This window comes from Limulus polyphemus, unplaced genomic scaffold (genome assembly GCF_000517525.1).
Source record: "Limulus polyphemus unplaced genomic scaffold, Limulus_polyphemus-2.1.2 Scaffold319, whole genome shotgun sequence".
NCBI lineage: Eukaryota > Metazoa > Arthropoda > Merostomata > Xiphosura > Limulidae > Limulus > Limulus polyphemus.
Window position 1 is genome coordinate 395,083 of NW_013665929.1, and position 18,615 is coordinate 413,697.

The 18,615-nt window shown below is 31.2% G+C and overlaps 1 protein-coding gene across 1 annotated transcript in view; it reads right to left on the reverse strand.

The window, feature by feature from the left end:
* Positions 1 to 5,058: 5,058 nt before the first annotated feature.
* The window catches only part of LOC106457346 (F-actin-capping protein subunit alpha-like), a 38,148-nt gene continuing 24,591 nt past the window's right edge, over positions 5,059 to 18,615 (reverse strand). The window contains exons 6-9 of the mRNA XM_013916749.2: positions 16,580 to 16,664; positions 16,126 to 16,197; positions 11,823 to 11,885; positions 5,059 to 8,203 (exon numbers count right to left, since the gene is read on the reverse strand). Of these exons, the coding sequence (XP_013772203.1) occupies positions 8,063 to 8,203; positions 11,823 to 11,885; positions 16,126 to 16,197; positions 16,580 to 16,664 (361 nt within the window). The 3' untranslated portion in view covers positions 5,059 to 8,062. The remainder of the gene's footprint in view (positions 8,204 to 11,822; positions 11,886 to 16,125; positions 16,198 to 16,579; positions 16,665 to 18,615) is intronic.

Sequence of the window (18,615 nt, forward strand, 5' to 3'; positions counted from 1 at the left end):
ATTTTGTTCTCTGATAAATTGGCTCGTTTCATATACAAAAGTTACAGCACTAAAGGGATGAGTAAAAGTGCATAACATATGTTAGTCAGCTGTGTCCGTATGTGACCAATGAGCCTTTAGTGAACTGACTTGCTCAAGATTCAGGAGAGGAGGTAGTCTTGATGAATGAATACAAACCAACTATTTTATCCCACTCAGACCCTGAAGATGAGGATTAAAGAGTTGAGATTATTTATCTAGCTTTTCAAGATGAGCCAGTGAGAAACCACCAGATCTAGAGATGCGACTCAATCCGACAGTCTACAGAAATGCAGCCACCGATCTTCCAACTGATATGGCTAGGATTAAACCTGATTATAGCTAGGACATTTACTGATTGTAGGGTAATTGATTGAAAGAAAGTGGCAATTCTTGCTTTCCAAGCTATCACGTGATGTTCACGATAAAATCGATACACTACAATCGATGACAGTAGATGTAATGCTTAGGACATAACCAGTTTACACAGCCCCAGTGGCACAGCGGTATGTCTGCGGACTTACAATGCTAGAACCCGGATTTCAATATCCGTGGTGGGCAGAGCACAGATAGCCCATTGTGTAGCTTTGTGCTTTACTTCCAACAACAACAGCTTACACAACTGGTGATAACTAAGAGTTTAAAAATTGCTGAAAAGGTGTTGGGAACTTTGCTTTCTGAGACGTTGAGGTCGTCAGATGATAACTGCCCAAATAACTCAGTTTAGGATGGCTGGCGCCACTAGATGTAATATATATATATAGTATATCAACAGTTTATACAACTGAAGGTGATAGCGAGGAGCTCAAAAACTCAGTTTAAAAAGGCTTTGAAACCCTTGTTTTAATTAAGAGCTACTGGATAATTTTTCTAGGACAAAACGTCAGAGACGTTTTAAGAGAATTGCTCACCTGATCTAGCCAACTAGTGAGAACTTTACAGATAATATCACAACTTTCTCATTAGATCTTTTCTGGTGCACCTGAAAGGAATGTAACTTTTTATCTTCAGTGAAGTTGATGTATTTCATCTGAGTGTATAATGATATGTACTATAGACTAGCATGGTTATTTCATCTGAGTGTAAAATGATATGTACTATTAGACAAGCATGGATATTAATCCACACTTATTACAATTTTAACTGAAAACTTAGTTCAGCTGAATATCGTCAGTGATTATTTACTTCATGTTGCCTGAAAAGGAAAAATGTACAAGTTTAATGGCTTGCAGGTGGCTGCACTTTACTAGATAATAGCTATCATCCAGCACCTTTTGAAAGTAACCTGTAAGTGTTATGAAGTAATTTAAACAGGACACCAGTCTGTTCAAAATTAATAGTACATGAATACATGATGGGGAAAATGAAGTCTAAACATGAAGATGGTTGATTAAACAATTACAAGGCTTGAAAGTTTCGGAATATATTCATTCCATCTTCACATGTTAATATGATAAAACAGATGCAATCAATTATTTTTTTCAAGGTCCCAGTTTATTGTTTACATTAAGGTCAAAGCCCAGGAAACAACCTTTTACCAATTGCACTTGCTCCGTCCACAAACAAACAGATAGGCATATACAAAATAATCAATTCTCAACACTTTTTTTTTTTTTTACTGAATTTGTCTGTTACTTCAATATCATTAATACTGAAATTGTGTTTCAAGGGAGAAATAAAGATATAAGTACCATAGAAATATGAAAATTAGCATATAACTATTTAGCATTATTTGTGAAATCAAACTTGTCATTACTTTGTAAAACTATTGTAGAACTGTTAATGAAAGGAATAATAAGCTCATTATTCAAAAGAACCTGTCCAACAAAAGAGTGGGCTTTTATGGAACTAGGAAAATATTTGTGGGGAGACATGGCCACAATAGTTTTAACTTTTAGCAAATGTAAATTAAACAAAACAATGAAATGTAATAGGGGATCTATAACTACAATGGATTGAAAAAATACTGAAGTTCACGTATTTGTTTTTTTCTCTAATTTATCCTCTAGTAGTAGGATCTATTAAATTCTAGTAGCACTGCATTAGAAATTTTTGTTGGTTACATATAAACATATTAGGTTACTTTATTAGGTCTTTCTCATTGTTTTACATAAATGTTTCATATACCATCAACTCATTCAGATATGCATACTCTTCTATATTTCCTTCCTAAATCTCATAACTTGTCCCTTAAGATATAGAAGGACATCGATTATGATTGGAATTTTTCAACTTCTGTATTCTAAATGCAACATAGTTATGAGTTCACCTTATAAACTTTGGCCTTGCCTGCACAGTGTGCAAATACTACACATCTCACTCTCTCGTAATATATATTTCATACCTATAAAACTTTTAAATTATCTTAAGTTCTAATTATGGAACATCCTGAATCCAGTTTGAGGTCATGTTCAAAATTCAATGCGAGAGGTTATTTTCTGAAGCATGGTCCACTCATAGAAGTTATTTAGTGTCTCATAGAATAGTTGTATTATACTTTACCTTGCTGCTTTATGATTTTTTGGGATACTTCCAAGTTCTTGTAGCCTACTTTGTGATTCGTCAGCTACAGAGAGAATGTGATCGTGAAATCAGATTTTAGCACTTTCACAAAGACTAGCTTCAGTTTTGAAAGGGTGAAGATGTGCTGTAAAGTGGTGCATTTTGGTGTATGCCAACCATGCTTGCTATATTTTAATTTTAAATTCATTTAGTTTTATCTCCGTTTAAATTTAATATTTTCATCAATATCTTCAAACCTCTTGTTATGTAGGGTAGTTTACCTATGTGCCATTATTACTCTAAACCAGGAATACCACAGCATAAACTCCTAACATCAGGCTTTGGTCTGAATGTTGAGTAAAATGTGAGCTCTGCAGGTTTGCTTCATATACAGTCTTATATCATCCATGTTCTGGTTGTGGAAAAGGTTCTACAGAAATCTGGAAATCCTCTATTAAGTGTAGAGCACCCCTTCATCATGCCCAGCAGGATGTGACAACCTGAATATATCTTCACATCCCAGCATAAAACCTGGAACACCTCTAGTCAAGCTGAAAGAAGAGAAGAATGAAAAGGAAATGTGGTCAACAGGAAAGTGCCAGTCACTTAACCAATCTCACCACCACATGTCAAATTTGCATCAAATGCAGAATGTGTCTTACGTGTTACATAACCCAAGCCATTGGGAAGAGCAGTTGCATGTAATTACGCTGTTACTGCAGGCCACCGGTCAGGTAAAGAATTGGGATAGTAACTTGATTGAGAAATCAACAGGGAAGAGGATGCCATGATCTGTACTTTCCAAGTGACCTACTGAAAAGACGAAATTTTATGCAGCAGTTAGAATAATTGAGGTAACACCTATAGAACATTAACAGTATGCACAACTGTAGATGAATGCCAGGAATTTTAAAATAGTTGTAATCTCAAACACCATTGCAACCCATATTTTCTGAGCTATCAAGTGGTGTTTCATGACAGGATGTATGTATTGCATCATGTAATAGCCACTTGTCTATTAAGCAGATAGGGTAGTTGTGTGATCTGCAACTATGAGGTCACAAGATGAAAGGAAGTTGTGACCCTTACTTTAAAAGCTATCAAGTTTAAATTCTTCTATATCTCGTGAGATCCATTGGATCACAATCGCAACACTTGTTTTTATACACACATTTTATCTCATCTAAAAAATTCTGAGGTGGGGAAAATAAACCATATTATGGAAACATCATTGCACTAAGATTTTTGTTACTAACTGAAGTTGAATCACATCTACTATATAAAAAGAATTTGAAACTAAAATATACCAACAATTTCTGATAATAATGTGCTACAGCTAGGGTTGCTGAGTTTTCATGGGACCTGAGAAAAGTGGTTTGTAAGTTCCTTCTCTGTTTCTTCCTTACCTTCCTCAGGACAGTTGGCCTTGAGGATATGTCCTCAACCTCCCCATCCTATTGATGGGCCTGGCTATTATAAAATTCTTTCTTAATTTCATTAATTAAAAGCCCACAGTACAGTAAAGTAAAATGTATATCAAAACAATCCTAACGTTCTTTTCATATGAATATTTCATAAATTAGGTTACTGAAAATGCTAAAACTTGTTTTTTATTGTACTCAAATTATCAAATACTTTTGAATCTCAGAATGCTCACAGATTAGGAATATTTGAACTCAAAAATGGGAAATACTGATTTTTTTTGTTTGCATTGAGAATGCAAAAAAGAGCCTAAAAGATGAAACCTGAAATACAGAAGTGAGAAGTATGGAGATGTATTATTACAAACCAACCTTAGTAACCTAGTTTCTATAAACAATAAAAGTGATTGGCAGCTTATAAAACTAGACTAACATTCTCTAGAAAGATAAGTGCAATTCATTATAAAATATTTATTGATTGTAATAATAGCAACAGGTAGTGTGCTTACAATGCCAGTTTTCAAATATTAATTTGAAAAGATACATGTTGGAATTTGACAGTATCAAAAATACTGTTACCTTCCAGAAAGAAAGACTGTAATAATTCTCAATTATGCCTTTGTACCTGATACGGGTCTACAATCCAAATATTCTTGGGATCTGGTGGTTTTATTTCAAATGTGATATACCAATCTTTCTTTAACCTATGAAGTTTTTACTATTAAGAAGCTAAGGATTATCAAAAAATTAGCATAAACATGGAAATAACCAATCTCTTATTAGTGTTACAAAATATGAAAATTATTTTATATTTTTGTTATAATGTGAATACAAACTTGAGACACAGATACTGGCTTTTTGGTCAAGGAATTTTTGAAGTGTAAAAATAAGCCAGCAAAAATCTATTTTCAGAACTCCCCTTTTTGTGTCTCAAAAAAATGTGTTTAGTGCTAAATATGATTTTGTATGGTAATGGCTCTTGCCAACATATATTTATTTTCATCGATATTTACAGAACAATTTCAGCTATGCTTATTCACAAACTGATTCAAGATCTACTTGGTTTTGTTACATGGCCAGGGTAAATGATCATATTCTAAATAAACAAAACACTTCATAACCTTCATCTTTTTTTTTATTCAACGACCCATTTCCAAACAGCAAACATTTCTTGTACAATAAATGACCAACCACCGGATTGCTTTGTGGTAGAACAAAATGGGTTTCAAAAGCAATTACTATCAAATTATTTAATTCAACATAGAAATGTAATCAACCAAAATAAGGGGGAAGTACTAAAGCAGAAAGAAACCTACCTACATTAATGCAAAATGGTTACAAAAACATCCTTCAACTTATTATTTATAATTCTATCTCTTGTAACATTTTTTCTACATTCCTTTACAAGTTATACCACTGATATCATTTTTCAAATCACAAAAAAAATTCTATAGAAGTAAGCAAAACCTCATTAGTTTGTCACCACATTTTAAATAAACATATACCTTGATTTGCTCTAGGCAATGACAAAATTTCTTAGACATTCTAAATGCATAACAATCTGTGCAAGAGTAAATTACAGGGCTTATTAATATTACACTAAGAAAGCATATAACTTTTTCTTATTTTTATTAATTACATTCCAAAATGTGTTACCATTATCTCCCTCCCCCTTGGAGCACAGTTACAAAAAAAATCAAGTCTGCATCAAAAATGCTCTTACCAGAAATACATTACTAGATTTAGTTTAATGCCTTTCACTATTATACCTCCACTAATTCTAGGAATATATGCAGATTTTCAAGTTAAAAGAACGCTAATTTGAAAGATGCCACTAAATTACCAATGTTTTGCTTACAAAGCATACTTAAAAAAAAAAAATCTTTACACTGAAGAAACAGAACTTTTAAACATCAAATGCTACTTGGTACCATAATCAACTTTTTTTCTGTAGTTTACTGTTTGGACAAGACCTTCGAAACAATACATAATACTTCAATAATATTAAGCTCATTATGTATCACCATCAATATTTTAGTGAAAATCATTACTTTTCTGTTGTACACTTAAGTCCTACATACGCAATTTACACTGAAACTTTGAGTTAGAAATGTAACAAACTTGACCCTGCAGACATAATAAAATACCAAGAGCTTGCAATTATCTAGTGCACTAAAAATAACACAAAATTATTGAAAAACAAACATGTACTACAGAAAACTGTTATAATAAATCCATGTATTTGGCTTATATGTTTCTCAACGACCATTACTGGATTGATACACTATTAGAAAATTACATTTTATATCATTGAAAGGAGCCCATAATAACTTTACTTATATTATTTAAATAATGTTCTTTTATTTGCATTTATTTGGTCAAATATTCTGACAGAAATGATCCAGTCTAATGTTTCTGATTTAAGAAATATACAAGCCACAATGTAGGGTACCATATCTCATTTATGATCACATTTTGTAAGATAAGTTTGGACCTCCAGTTCCCAATAAAATATTGAAATAAAAAAAACAAAAAAACAAATCCAACATATCTCTAGTTTTAAATGGTACCCTAGGTAAAAACAACAAAAAAAGTAATCTAGCCATTACCAAAGCATCAAAAGTAAAATTCAAAATATAAACAGAATTATCATACCCTTGTCGTGAAAATATATTTTGATTCTTATGTTAAAGGTGAATAACATGTTTGCACTACAGTTCCAACCAGCCACAAACTACTTTTCTGAGTTGTCATAACATATATAAAGTCAATGCCCATAATTATGAGTGCATTATCTTTATCTAAGCACAGAAGAAGTGTAGAACAATCAAACAGAAAGAGAAATTTACCCTGGGGTTTAGGTAAATAACTGCCTATAGTAAAAACTCTACGGATACAAATTATCATAAATCTCTGAGCTTACCCTTGAAACTCAAATGAAATAAACACACAAAGTTTACTAGCCATCTCCCTATAATTGAAAAATGAAATAAGAAAAACATGCAACAACAGAAAGGTCACACTTCTATTTCCAGATAGATATACTGAGTGAGTTATGAAATTCATTTGTTTGTGAAGAATAATTCATATCCAGTTACATACAGAGGAAGTCCAGCGTATGTACATTTTAATAAAGGAATAATTTTTATATACAGTTCTAGAAAACACAGAATTAATACCAAATTTTGAAGTTACACAAATAATTAAACAAGTACTTTTTTTTAAAGAAAATAAGACATTATTGAACAAAAGGAACAAATGTAATAAAGATGCTGAGAATGATAAGAGCTAGATTTCTTCAGTGTTTAGCACCAATGACTGCAGCGAGTCCTACATAAGCAAAATTTATAATTTTCTTTAATGTTTTATATATAACTGTTTTCTGTTAGCTGATATCAATAAAAACTGACAGACCTTAATAAATCAAGTTTTACTTCAACTTACAAAGTCACACACACAGAATTTCCCCACCTGGTAAAGAATTCAATATAACTAAGTAATTCTACATTTTCTTATATTTATTTATTTTGACTTTAATTTTTACATTAACTATTGATTCTGTCAATAATATTGTGTTTAACAATTTTATAACACATACTTCCAGTTTTAGGTTCAGGTAAACGTCAAGTGCACCAACAGCATCTGTTCTCTACAGAACATGAGACGTGCTAAGGCACAATGAAAAGGACTTTGTTTGCAAATAAGATGTAGCCATCTCTCTACATACTGTGTCATATAACCTAGCTAAATGTAACATAATTACCACACTTACATACTAACTTTTCAAAGAAATGCTCCAAAAAGAAATTTTAGATTGATAAAAATAGAAAAAAAGGGTTCATAATTCTTTATGGGAAACATAAATTATACCTTGAAACCAAACTCAACACCATATTTAATTTTGAAATTTCCAACCCCTGCAAACCTCCTTGTCACTGATAGTTCTAATGTATAAGTAGCCTTAAAATCTTACAAATTTTGGCATTTATCATACACATAGTTCTTATATGACCAGCTATGGAACGTTTCAGTAGTGGCAACTGCAGCAAACATTGTAGGGAGTGCCACAAGAGGGAGCTAGATTAATAACAATCTTGCATTTTGAGGCACATCCAACAAAATTAATGATGTTTCAGTTCAGAGCCAATTCTGTAACTAAGAATCTTGTTCCAGTCAATCTTGGTGCGTGTGACTGGAAGTTGGCGACGGAGGGCTTTGAATGTAGTGTCAGACATTGTCTGGTAGTTCTCGGAAATTGCTGTCTGCAAATCAGAATAATCTATGTTATAATCAAACAAAATCAAGTATTTAACAGCTTACATTATTAAAAGCTAAATTTTATACAAAGGATGGGTGATAGCTTTATATACATACCACACAGAGTAAGTAAGTGTCACATATCAAATATTTAATTGTTTGACAGGCAATGCCAACAGCAACCCATGACACACAGTTAGCTATACATTACTGAAATACTGATTTACCTCCCTTTGATTATTGTTAATTTTGAAGTGGTTTTTTTTCTTCAAATATTAAAAATAGTCAAGTTGCGTGTACTATGAAAGTACCAATATTTCATCTTTTTCTGAACTAATTCTATCACTCAAGACAATATTATAACTTATTCTAGATTATCATTGACCCTTTTAGTCAAATCTTTGATGTAAATATAGTGTACTATTGATATTCACAATAAAAAAGAACAGTTTGGTGTTAAAACAAAAAAAATAGATTAACATTCCTTTAATCATCTAAAGCCTAGGTCTTTAAAGAGCACTGGCCAGAGTTATGGGTCAGTTAGTACGTATCATGGATCTTTACCCTTGATAACTATGAAGCTTAAATTTATAGTCTGCAGGGTGAATATTTCTATTGCTCATAATTTATGCTCAACATTAAATTTAAAAAAATAGTAATCTCTACCAGAACCAGGGAAAAATAGCACAAAATGTAAACATAAACGGCATCACTACTAATTACGTTATATTTAATATTTACTAATTACAGTGTACTACTGATTAAAAGCTCTGTAAGTAGCACTCTTGGCTTTCTTTAGGAAATCATCTGTGAATTCTTGGGAGAAACATGGTTTTAATGACATTTCCACCTTCCTTATCAGCACTGATCCTAAGGTGGAGTTTGACACTGATTTTTGAAAGACTGTCCTGTTTTTACAAACAAGGAAGAAAGCCCTATCACAACCTGCAATTACAAGGATAGACTTCATTACTTCAAAGAGTTTATCATATTTAAAGTTGCCCACCTCATCTTTCATTTTTCCAATACTAAACCAACGTTTGTCTGCTGTTTCACCGAGATCTACACCACCAATAAATAGATCAGATGAGAAATTGCTGGAATTTTCCAACAAAGTATTCTACCGATACCAAAGAACAACTTTTTCTAAGATATATGTCTGCTAATTCTGCATGTTTCAAAGTTATATCCTGAAGTGATAATATGGCTTTCCAATGCAGTTTCATAGTAATATCTTAAATCTTCATAGATAGAGACATGACTTCCTTTGTCAAGCTTTGCAAGGAAAGGCTCAACTTCATAACCAGTTATTAAGTTCTCATTTTTTTAATTGAAGTTTTTAGTCTTTGAAATTCAAATCCAAAATATCTGGGCAATTCAAAACTGCATGTGGTGTCACATGACTGCTTAACAAATCCTTGAATACAGCAAACAGAATTGTCTGTAAGCAATGGACGAGTGGGGTCCTCAGACTGTAGTTTCAAATCATACTTGTCAAAGATTTGAATACAACTGTTCAGAAATAATGCATATATACGACACATCTCCTTGATGCAAGTAATTTAATGTCTTTCTACTTGCAAATAAGTGTTTCCTGGTGATTTGGAGTCAGGTGTGTCCTGTACCTTCTCACTTGCCTGTGCAACTTTGTCTGCTACTTTCTTAGAGGAACCATCCATGAAAAGATCCAGATCCTTGCCCAGGAAACACATTGACAGACTGACTCTGCTTGGAAGTTTTTTCGTTGCATTTTTCTAAACAATCACTCTCTTTCTCCACAGATACCTCTGACCTGCATGGAACAGGCTTTGCCTTCACATGGATTTTTTATTTTTCATCATGTTTGTCTGCAAAGTATTGATTCAAAGGTCTCTGTTATTCAATTGACCTTTGTAAGCATTTTCCAAGAGACAGCCAGCATGTGCACACATGCTTCAGGATAGTTTGAGTCTCCATATCACATAGATTCTGGAAGTCTCCAAGTTTTTGTTTTCGGTTTGCACTCTTGTCAGATAGTAATAAATGTCAACAAAAATTTCAACAAACTGATATTGCAAACTCTTTCTTGCTTTTTCTTTTGCAAAATGAAGGAGGTGATATGGGCATCCCCTAATCACCATTTCAGGGTTAAGTTTTAGAAGATAACCCACAACTCCTTTTTTTTCTCTCTATCATCACATTTGTGTTGTCAACAGCTAATGATGCACAATTTTCCCACTTTAAGGACTTTGAGGCTAGTTCTTCTTGAAAGTGTCCTGCAATATTATTGTCAGTTGGTTTTCTAATTAAATTGGAATTAGAAAGTAATGCATTTACAACTTTTTCTTTGTTGTCATCAAAGTGTGTCACGACAATAGGGCACATTTTACCATTAATGTCATTACTGCGATCAGTAGATAAGTTGAAAGACCTAGTTTGAATGTTACTCACAATTCACTCAGTTAGCTGTATTGCTGGTCATTTCTCCAACTATTGCAGAAATTTTGGTTCTAGAGCACCCTTATCTTTTAGCAGTTTCCAAATCCAGAAACACTTATGAAGCATGATCCGAAACCTCCAATGAAGGAGGCAAATAAACATTCCACACTGATCACATCATTTTCTGATTAGGTATCTGGTTTTACGAAATATAAATCTAGTTTATTAATCCCACATGCTCTCAAACAATTGTGCTGGTGTTTAGTAGTGTTATGATGTTTTTTGATGTCATTTTCACCTCCATAAGCAATAGAGAAATTAGAAACACAAACTGTACATCTTGCATAATTCATACCCTTTGAGGATGATACAATATCACCAAGCTTTTTTGAATACTCTAGCTTAAACTTATGCTCACTATAAGCTTTTCTCTTCTTTGTTGGAGTCATTGGTGATGAAGTAGAACCATTTTTTTCCACCATTTTCCTCTCAAAAAATGATCAGCGCAACCTAGACACTTACTATATACATGCTTTTTTAATAGACTATTTCAAGCACTTTTAATATTGAGATATACATCAAAGAGCAGTGAATTATTTCCAAAAAATTATTAATATAAAAAAATAAATGGTGTATATAAGTGTTTTACATTCACAAAGGAGAAACCTATTATTCTATAGGTATTTGAAGAACGTGTAGCATTCCACTGAAATATAATTCTTCAAGTAGAAAAAAAGGTTCGTGAAAAAATTCTGGAATTTTATATAAAATAAAAAAAGAATACAATTTGTACAGGTATAAAATGAAAACAAAAACAGAACAATTAGACCTAAATCAAAAGAGTTGGCAGGTCTGGAAATATCACAGGAAGTTGTTGAATCATTTTGCTGAATATAAACTAAAAAATGATGAAGACTGTAAAGAACCCATTAACTTTTAATTGCCTCATAAATATAATACAACTTCTGACAAAAAAGTGCTAAAGATACGGGCAGTTTTTTTTCATACCTAAATCAATTTTCTAATATATATATAATATGGCTAATGAAAATTAAGAAAACAAGTCACTTCATTCCCCTTTTCAATATTTTTTTAATAGCTGACTGATCTACAAGTGTTATGAAATACACAAGTATAACTGCAATGGAATACTGCTAAATATATATAAAAAAGAGAGAATAATGTGTGTTAATTATTTCCACTTACTTGGTATTCATTTTCTGCATCTTCTACAATCTGAACAAATTCTTTTGCAGTTTGTTGCTCAGTCTTAGGCAGAAAAAAAAAGTTTCAGGCATAAATTCTCAGGCAAACAAAAATAGTTCTGACAAGCTGTTTTTTAAACACTTCTGATTTGAACTTCTTATTTGACTTATTAAATGGAAAGTGGCAAAGAAATTTGCAATAAACATGATTTTAATGACCCTAATGAATTTCACTGTATTATCAATTTTAATATGTTTATAACAAAAATAAATAAAGGGATTAGCAAAGAAATATTACTTTATTAACTCGTTAATATTAAACCATGGAAGACAAAGTCCTAATATTGTATTAATAACTGTAGTGGAAAAGTAAACCAGCATTAATTTTACACAGTCACAAAAAAATGAAAAATACCAATTTAAACTTAAGAAATAGTTAGAAATCCTGAAGGCTCACCATACTCTTGCAACATTTGATTTTCTGTGTTTTGTATTCTTAAAATTTATATATCTAGATATCAAATGCAATTAGAAATTTTAATATACAGTCAATTTTTACTAAAAGTTGTTTTAAAGTAGCTTTAACAGCTAAACAATAATATGATTTTCTGGCAATAATTACAAAAATTAAAATCTGAGAAAACCAAGTCATCTTTAAATTATATTATAGATACTGTATATTGTATTAGTTCATCCATGGTTTTCTCCAATTTAAAATGCATACAGACTGTTTTCTTCAAAGGTTTGAACACAAAGGCTCGACAGATTCAAAGTTGAAATGTGAAGAAAAAGCTATCATTTTTTCATTGTACTGTTTGTTCTTGAAGCAAAGAACCATTGAGCTATCTGCTGTGTCTACTGCTGGGAATCAAACCCTGCTGTCCCATTAGTGAACTTTTTATTACATAACCATTATACAACAAGTCAAACCTCTATAAAAAGGTATTCTACAACTGTGTAGCTAGGTACAAAAAGCATGCAATAATAAATGCATAAGGAAATCTAATGTTTTCTGCATCTTCTAAGACCTGAACAAACTCCAGGAGAGCATTGTTCTTAGGCAGAAGAAATGTTTCAAGCATGAATAAAATAAAAATTCAAAACAACTAAAAATAAGATGAACATGAAAAAAAAAAACCTATTAAACAATTTTAATGACCACTATTAGCCTAATGATTTGTTTGCTTGTTTGAAGTTAAGCACAAAGCTACACAATGGGCTATCTGTGCTCTGCCCACCACGGGTATCGAAACCTGGTTTCTAGCGTTGTTAGTCTTCAGACATACCGCTGTGCCACTAGGGGACTAGCCTAATGAACTTTCAAAGAAAATAACGAATAAAAGATTTTAGATCTCAGTAAATCAGTTTTTAAATATTATATAGCTAATTATCTAGAAGTTAGTTCTTGTGAACTGTTTTTGTTAATGAAATATAAAACAATTTTATTTTAAATAGCATAAAAAGTATTTTTATTTGTAACCTCGTGCTCCTACTCGGTAATAGCTTTGGAAATTCACAGACAAATCTTTGGTAGAAATACTTTATTAAAGATTCTGACTTTCTGTGTACAACTGACTTGTAATGTTTCCCAAGAGCATGCCAGATTTCTTGAGAATGCAGTAATAAATTCAGAACTATAATAAACGTCACTATATAAAGCTTCAGATATATGGGGTCAGTCCGATGGGTTAATTAGTTACTTTGGGGGGGCAGTTGTATACTGTGCAATGCCAGTCACTGTGTACATTTTGATTCATTTGCCTACAAGCTTTAGCAAAAATGACATAAAAAGAACTAGTTTTTTTTCAATCAATATCAGCATCAAACCAATATGAATATAAATTTGTAAGTACTCAATACACTTAGTTCACATAACATTTTACTAAAATAAACTAAATGCAACTCACATTCTAACCTTAACCTCTTCTGTCTCTGAAGGGTGTCATTGATATTTCAATTGAAATACTTAACCAAACTGAAAGTCATTAAATAGTGTCTAGCTTTGACTTAAACAATTCATATAATGTTAGTTGTTCTATCATTATGTTGTAAAATTCCAAAAATTACATTGTTGTTTTGGAAAAAAAAAAAGTCCTTATATCCTAGAATTTATATTTTTTATTTATTGCTGTTCATAAAGTTCCATTTTATATATCCAATCAGTTTCAACTTGATTGATATTCATTAATGGATTTTTTTTTGCATACATTTTTTCTGATTTTATCAGACACCACTTCTGCCTATAAATTATAAAAATGGCACAAACCAAGAAATATTTATTGATGACTTATAATCTGATCCTTCACAATGATATCACCATTACCTTTGTCATACTAAATAACAATATTTTTGCTAACAATATCAATTGGTCAAGATCAATTATATCTACATGTAACAAACATTTATTTTAAATGAAAAAAAATTATTTTATTTAAGTGAACGTTTGAATACGATAAACTTAACAATATTCAATAAAAGGGATGAGGACAATCAATGAAATTTTGTCTGGTCTTTCCTTTTTAGTGCTTTCTTGGCCATTTTAAAGCACAAAATATTCACATTCTTTACTGCCAGGATGATCAGCATACATTAGAATTTGACAATTTTATCTTGTTCCAATGAGCAAAATCACAGACCAGTTAACATACAAACTGGTCATTTCATGGAATATATGAAAAGATATTACATACGAGAGTTTATAATTATGATTAAACCATTCAGCTGCAAACTCATGAAATATAGAGGCAATACTCATAAAAATCAGTTTCCGCTACAGCAAATCACTGACCAATCTTTTACAAAACGAGCCTTTTAAAAAAGCAGATAAGGAATTTTATATATGTTCTTGTTTGAATCTCTGCCTACCCTACTGGATTTTTCTTTCAATTCTAAAGCACACTAATGCATGTATTTGTATTATATTTGAAGGACCATTTTTTTTAGCAAATTTTAGCTAACAATGGGAAATAATAATGGAATGGGATGTAGATTTAAAAAAACCAGTAACTCAAGCAAAAAAGGGGTAAAGGTTAAAATATGTGGGGTAATAAATATGAAAAATATGTACATGTCATGTCACTTTACTCTTTTAACTCCTGAAAAAGAACAGCAAGTTATTCAAAAGACACTTTATTTTGATAATCCTTTATGTTGATTCTTTTATCATGGATAATTTAATTGCAAATAATGAATAAGATCAGTAAGACACATATGTTTGTAGTAAATTTTTCTTTGTATTTTATGAATTTGCTGATCAGAGCCTCCAACGTTTAAGTACAAACACATTTTTACTATGTTATAAACTTTAATGGTAAAAGATATAAAGCCTTCCTCTAGGCTTATCTCTTTCAATCATCTGCCATTGCAATTTAAGAAGTTTGTACATTTCTGAGGTGTTCGGATAACTTTGGCTTCAAAAGACAATTTGCAACTGGTTGGCTGTCTATTAATCTGTAGTTAAAAGGAGCCTCGCATATCGATTTCAGTTTACTGTAAACACCAAGAAGAAAAGGTAATCTTTGATCATGCCTACTAATACTAGTATTTATTCTCTAGTCCCTACACACCCATCCCTCCAAAATTATTCCCACTGGTATTGAATGAAATGGTTGGATGAACAATTTGACAAAAAAAAATGGTGGAAATCTGTAAAATGATGGCCAACTCTCCTCCTCGTAATAAATAAGGATCCATCTGATGATTACGCAGTCACCTAAATCTAGCTTAGCTTATCTGATGTTTTGTCATAAAAGGAAATATATGTAGCTTCCAAATGCATATAAATTAACACAAACATTTTCAGAAATGAAAAGAATGTGCAAAGATTCTATTAAAAATCCCAGATCAGTGGTATGTGTCAAGTCTTCTAAACTTTCAATTAGATTCCACTATTTATCCCTGCAGGAGCTCCATCCAGTCACCTTCCCATTAAATAACTTTATTTACTGAATATTTCACATAAATAGATTATAATCTGCTCTATTCAGTTGTATTTGAATTTTTCCTTTAGCTGTTTTCAGAGCTGTCTTCATTAATAACTGTTAAGAACACATGCTGTGATATCATAAAAAGGGGTGGGAATGTTTAGCTACAGCCAATACAAAGAGAAATACATATAGGAAAAAAAAAGAGAATACTTCTCTGGCCTCATATTTATGTTAAATATTTGATTATAAAATTTATAAGTGCTTAAATAGCAGTGGGTGAGTATGAAGGGGTTGGCTGAAATCTAGCAATATGCTAGGCACATACAATTAAAAACAAAATAGGATTAATGCAAGAATATCATGTTACTAAATACTTACTGAAACAGTTAATGACTCTTTTATATCTTTAGAACTAACTAACTGGACGTTACCATCTTCATAGTAATGAACCTAAAAATACAAAAATATCACTTGATGCATTATACCTTCATATTTCAACTACAAATGCAACTTTTTAATAATATAATAATTTTTAATCAATATTCTTAACTTTATATATTAGTTGATGAAAAGAAAAAAACTGCATCAGTGAACATCAAATTAAATTCAAGCCAATGACATTTTTTTATTCTCATAATAAATTACAACACAAATTTCAGAAATATACTAGAAGCAAGTACTGAAAATTTTTCATTTTATACATTTTGTAATTTTTAAGACTTTAGCAACATTTTTTTAATATAACTTTCTTACTTGAAATTGTATAATAAAATGTTTTTTGTCATCCATGATACACCTTAGTTTTTTTATCACATCAAAATTCCTTGCTCACCTGTACTTTTACTAGTCCTTGTAATTCAACTGTTCCAGCTCCTGGAGGAAATGTAACTGTCCAGACTGAGCGCCAGCGCCCATTCCTACCAAAAAAGAATTAACTTAAAAATTGTTAAGTTCACGAATAAATGCATTTGCTTATATTCAGGCTAGTACAAACTTTTAAAAATGTGAAGTAAGTTTTAATCTACTATTTTCCACCATACTTTATTAGATGTTTAGTATTCTTACAACTAACGATATTAAATGAACACAAGATTAATGAAGTTTTTATATGACAATATTATGATATAACCAGACAAAAAATAGTATCTCATTTTCCAGCAAAAATAAATTTACAATTCTTATAAATGACAAACACCTAATCCTTCATGGTTCCCTAATGGCTCTAATGGATTACACTAAGCTAATAGCAGTACTTTAGCTAGCAAACACATGATCAAAAAATAAAATCTAATGAAAAGTACAAAAACTTAGTCATTACCAACAACTTAAAGGAATGAGAAATTCCATTCTTAAACAATGATTTAAGAAAATGGATAACCCTACATATGTGAACCCATTTAAAGTTATTAACAAAATTACATTTCTCTACACATTGCCTTGACTTGTTCAAATGCAGCAATACCAACTGTTTTGTATTAGATTTTCAATGTAACTATGCATGATGCTAAATTTGCTGGAAAATATTATTATACCAAAGAATGATTATATACTTTCTGCTATGGAATAATGGTATTTAATTTTAAAATAAACAGAACTTTCTATTTCATAGTCAATAATCAGTACCATTATGATTTATGCTAAGCTAATTCCAAAGATAATTACCATCTGAGCTAGGTATGTAAACATGAATGATTTTTTTATAAACAATGAATTTCTGTACTAATATAATTATTTTTAATACATTCTTCAAACGTAGTACCAACACCATAGGTAGAATGAAATTCCCCGACATTTCATCTATGCTCGTAATGTATCGTTATCTGCAATATGTGAAATTGCAAAACATTGTTCACATACTGTTTAATTGACAAAAAAGGATACATGCTAAAAGTCACAGTTTGCTTAATTGTCATCTAGCCAAGTATCAATATGATTGGCTGTGCTATTCTTGAATTACTGACACTTTACCAGAACTTATACAACAAAAGCATTTTACCCATTTCTTTATGACAGTGCATACTGATCAATTTTTTAAATTTAGTTTAAATCACAAAAATGTTATTACAACATAAACAACACAATAGATTTTAACAATTGTGTTTATTACATTTCAACTTTTAATACACAGAAAGAACATGTTTACTGTTGTAAAACGAAATATTCCTCTTTCAGCATGGGTTCAGTCCCAGGGACTGACCTCGTAACCATTTTGTGCTTGTTATAGTTTTCATGCTATAACTTTTAAAGTCAGTGTATGTTCACAAAATTTGGCAGATTATCAGTAAACATTACAATGCTTTTATATGTAAAATATCAAATTTGTGTTTTTATTCAGTCTTAAGGTTTGTGAAGCAATGTTTTTCTCTTATCTATTTTTTCTTTTCACATGTTGCCTATCTATCATGCAAAGTAATATTCATTTTAAGATGAAAAATACTTTTATGCATCAGAAAATGTTCAAATTTTACATGCAAAATCTTTATAGTGTCCAGAATAGTTATCAAATGTTTCTTAAGAAAAAACTTTATATTTTATCTGTCATTTTCAGTAATTAATCTCTGTATGGGTTTGGTAGATTTGACCGATCTCGCAACCACCATAAAAAATTAGGAAATAAATATAAATTATGCCTCTTTCATTCTAGAATGAACACAAATTATAACACGAAAACATAGATGTTTAGACTAAATAGCTTAAATCTCATAACATTATACATTTATATATATTTACTATTTTTATTATATTGACCTTTCAGTCGTACCTGGCTAACACAATACAGAAGTTAGAATGACATGGCTCACGTGCACTCATGTTACTGTATCAAATAACATAAAACTGACCTTTGGTCTGTACAAAGTAACTTGTCTT